The sequence below is a fragment of the Papaver somniferum genome, chromosome 7 (assembly GCF_003573695.1).
Source record: "Papaver somniferum cultivar HN1 chromosome 7, ASM357369v1, whole genome shotgun sequence".
Classification (NCBI taxonomy): Eukaryota; Viridiplantae; Streptophyta; class Magnoliopsida; order Ranunculales; family Papaveraceae; genus Papaver; species Papaver somniferum.
Genome location: NC_039364.1, coordinates 89779088 through 89782038, shown reverse-complemented (window position 1 = coordinate 89782038; position 2951 = coordinate 89779088). Strand labels below are relative to the sequence as shown.

Genomic DNA, 2951 nt, shown 5'->3' with positions numbered 1-2951 from the left:
GAGGTATACATAGATGACATTGTGGTAAAGTCTAGAGTGAGAGAAGATCATCTAGATCACTTGAAGCGTGTCTTCGACAGATGCAGAAAATATCACCTAAAGATGAACCCTCTCAAATGCGCTTTTGTGTTACTTCCGAAAAGTTCTTGGGATTCGTTGTCACAGATAAAGGTATACAAATTGAACCGGGTAAAGTATAAGCGATAACCATTATGATGTCACCCGCAAATGTGAAAGACTTGCAAATTTTTATTGAAAGAATATCATATGTCCGAAGGTTCATCCTGGGATCGGCCCAATTACTATCTGCCTTCTTTCCATTATTAAAAAAGAACAAGCCATATAAATGGGAGCGGACCAGGAGCGAGCCTTTCAGAAACTCAAAGAATGTTTAATCAGCACACGGGTTCTACGACCACCAATCAAGGGCGAACCCCTCTATCTATATACGACGTTTACCAGTTTGGCAGTCGGAGCACTGCTAGCTCAGGACCTTCGCAATGATCAGCTATGTCCAATTCATTACATCAGTAGAGGATTTAGAGACGCAGAGTTCAGATATTCGAAAGCGGAACAAGCATGCTTGGCTCTCATATATGCTACACAGAAATTACGATCATATTTGCTCGCTCATGAGACCATAGTAGTGGCAACTGCTAATCCGATCGCTTATCTATCCACGAAGCCAGTTTTATCCGGAAGAACAGCTCGATGGCTACTAACGTTGTCTGAGTTTGAATTGAAATATCAGCGACCCAGAGGAGTTCGCGGGCAAGCATTTGCGGATCTACTAGCCGCGTTTCCGGGAACTGACATGATGGGGATAAGTGAAGAAACACCCGGAGAAGTCGCAGAAGTTGAAGAAGAAGAACGATGGGCAATATTTTTTGATGAATCATCGTATGGCTCTCACGGAGGAGCCGGTATAGTCTTTGAAACACCCAAGCGTGATTTATTATCATTTGCATTCAAGCTATATTTCGAGTGCAGCAATAACGTAGCGGAATATGAAGCACTAATCTTAGGGCGACGAATGGCGGAAGAACTTAACTTGGGCGCGATAGACATAAAAGGAGATTCAAAACTTGTTACAAACCAAGTATCGGGGGAATTCCATGTAAAAGAAGCGCACTTAGCTCCATACCGGGCGGAAGTCCAAGAATTGATAGCAAAAATAGGGAGTACTGTCATTCAACACACGGCGAAAACCACTAATCGCCATGGTGACGCATTAGCCACTCTAGCAACAAAAATGTGATTGAACGAAGCGGACGAAGGGACAGAGGTAGTCAAGAAAAGGACGTTGCCAAGCACATGGAAGGAGGATGCGGCATTCGAGCAAAAGGACGACTAGAGAACAATTTATTTCGAGGACCTAACCAGGAATGCGGATGAACAGTTGTTCCCTACTAAAATATTAAAGCAATTCGTCATGGTACGAGGAGCGTTGTATTATCGAATACCCGGAGGAGCCCTATCACGCTGTGTAGGAAAAATAGAAGCGCAAGAAATATTGAGTCGCGTTCATAAAGAATCTTGCAGACAGAAAAGAGAAATTCCGCTATACGGACGTTTGCAGAGGATGGGTGTCTATTGGCCAAACATGGCAGTCCAGGCGGTAGTGGTACAAGAAAAGTATGAAGATTGCCAAGCACCTCCGCAACAAACAGAGATATGTAGTGCAGAGATAGAAGATTGGAGGCAACCGTATATAGACTTTATCCGACATGAACGTCTACCACAAAATAGACAAGACACGCTCAAGATCCAGCGAAAGGCCGTCTGATTTTTCATAAATAAAAGAATTCTATATATAAGGAGTTAAGGAAACACAATACTGCGTTGTTTATCACAAGAAAAAGAGGAAGTAGTAATGGTTGCATCTCATAATGCGGAACATTAGGGCATGCAGAAACTCTTCCTACAACTTTACGAAAGCGGATTCTACTGGCCCACAATGGAATTCGATACTGCCGAGCATGTAAGGAAATGTCAGCAATGCCAAAGCCAAGGACCATTAATCCGGTCCCCGCACACGTTAATACACAACGTTATTACTCCCTGGACCTTCCTTAGTTGGGGACTTGATATCATTGGGAAAATAAGTCCGGCTTTGTCAGGACGACACAAGTATATCATCACTGCAACCGAGTATTCTTCAAAATGGGTGGAAGCCATTCCTCTACTGATTACTCCGGAGCCACCATTGCGGATATATCATATGTCGATTTGGCGCGCCAATGATCATCCTCTCGGATAATGGGACCTCTTTTTTCAACCAAAACATCAAAGAGTTGTTAGATCAACATGGAATTAAGTTTTATACTTGACTGTGTATTACCCCCAAGGGAATGGGCAGGCGGAAACTACTAATAAAACATTGCTGAGGATATTAAGTTGAACGGTACATGATCATCACAGGAGCTGGCATGAATAACTACTGCTCGCACTATGGGCATACCGCATTTCTAAAAGAAGTTCGACCGGAGCTTCACCATATTCCTTGGTATATGGATAGGATGTTATATTACCAGCAGAGATCACTATACCCTTAGCACGAGTGGCTATGGCTAGTCTCACCACTCCGGACGAAGTTAGCCGATTCTCCCATCTTGACACCTTGGAAGAGCGAAGGGCTAAAGCCGAGCGATTTGCAAATAAATATAGGCAAAGGACAGTGAAATACTACAACCAGGAGGTGAAGGAACAAACCTTCTCGGAAAATGACAGAGTCTTAAAAAATGCCGCGCATGTTTAACGAGATACAAGAGATGGAAAGTTTACTGCGAACTGGGAAGGCCCCTTTATGATTAGCGAAGCCGCAGAAAGTGGATACTATTATCTCAAGCGGATGAACGTATCCCGGACCAATACCCATATTAATGGTAAATGGTTAAAATATTATTACGCGGAATGCTTGAATGTAAGCCGGATGGCTGATTATCAATAAT

General features: G+C 43.2%; 1 protein-coding gene across 1 annotated transcript; it reads left to right on the top strand.

The window, feature by feature from the left end:
• Nucleotides 1-346: 346 nt before the first annotated feature.
• LOC113294894 lies at nucleotides 347-1258 on the top strand. The gene has a single exon (XM_026543267.1). It carries the CDS (start codon nucleotides 347-349, stop codon nucleotides 1256-1258), a length of 912 nt encoding a protein of 303 aa, XP_026399052.1.
• Nucleotides 1259-2951: the final 1693 nt, after the last annotated feature.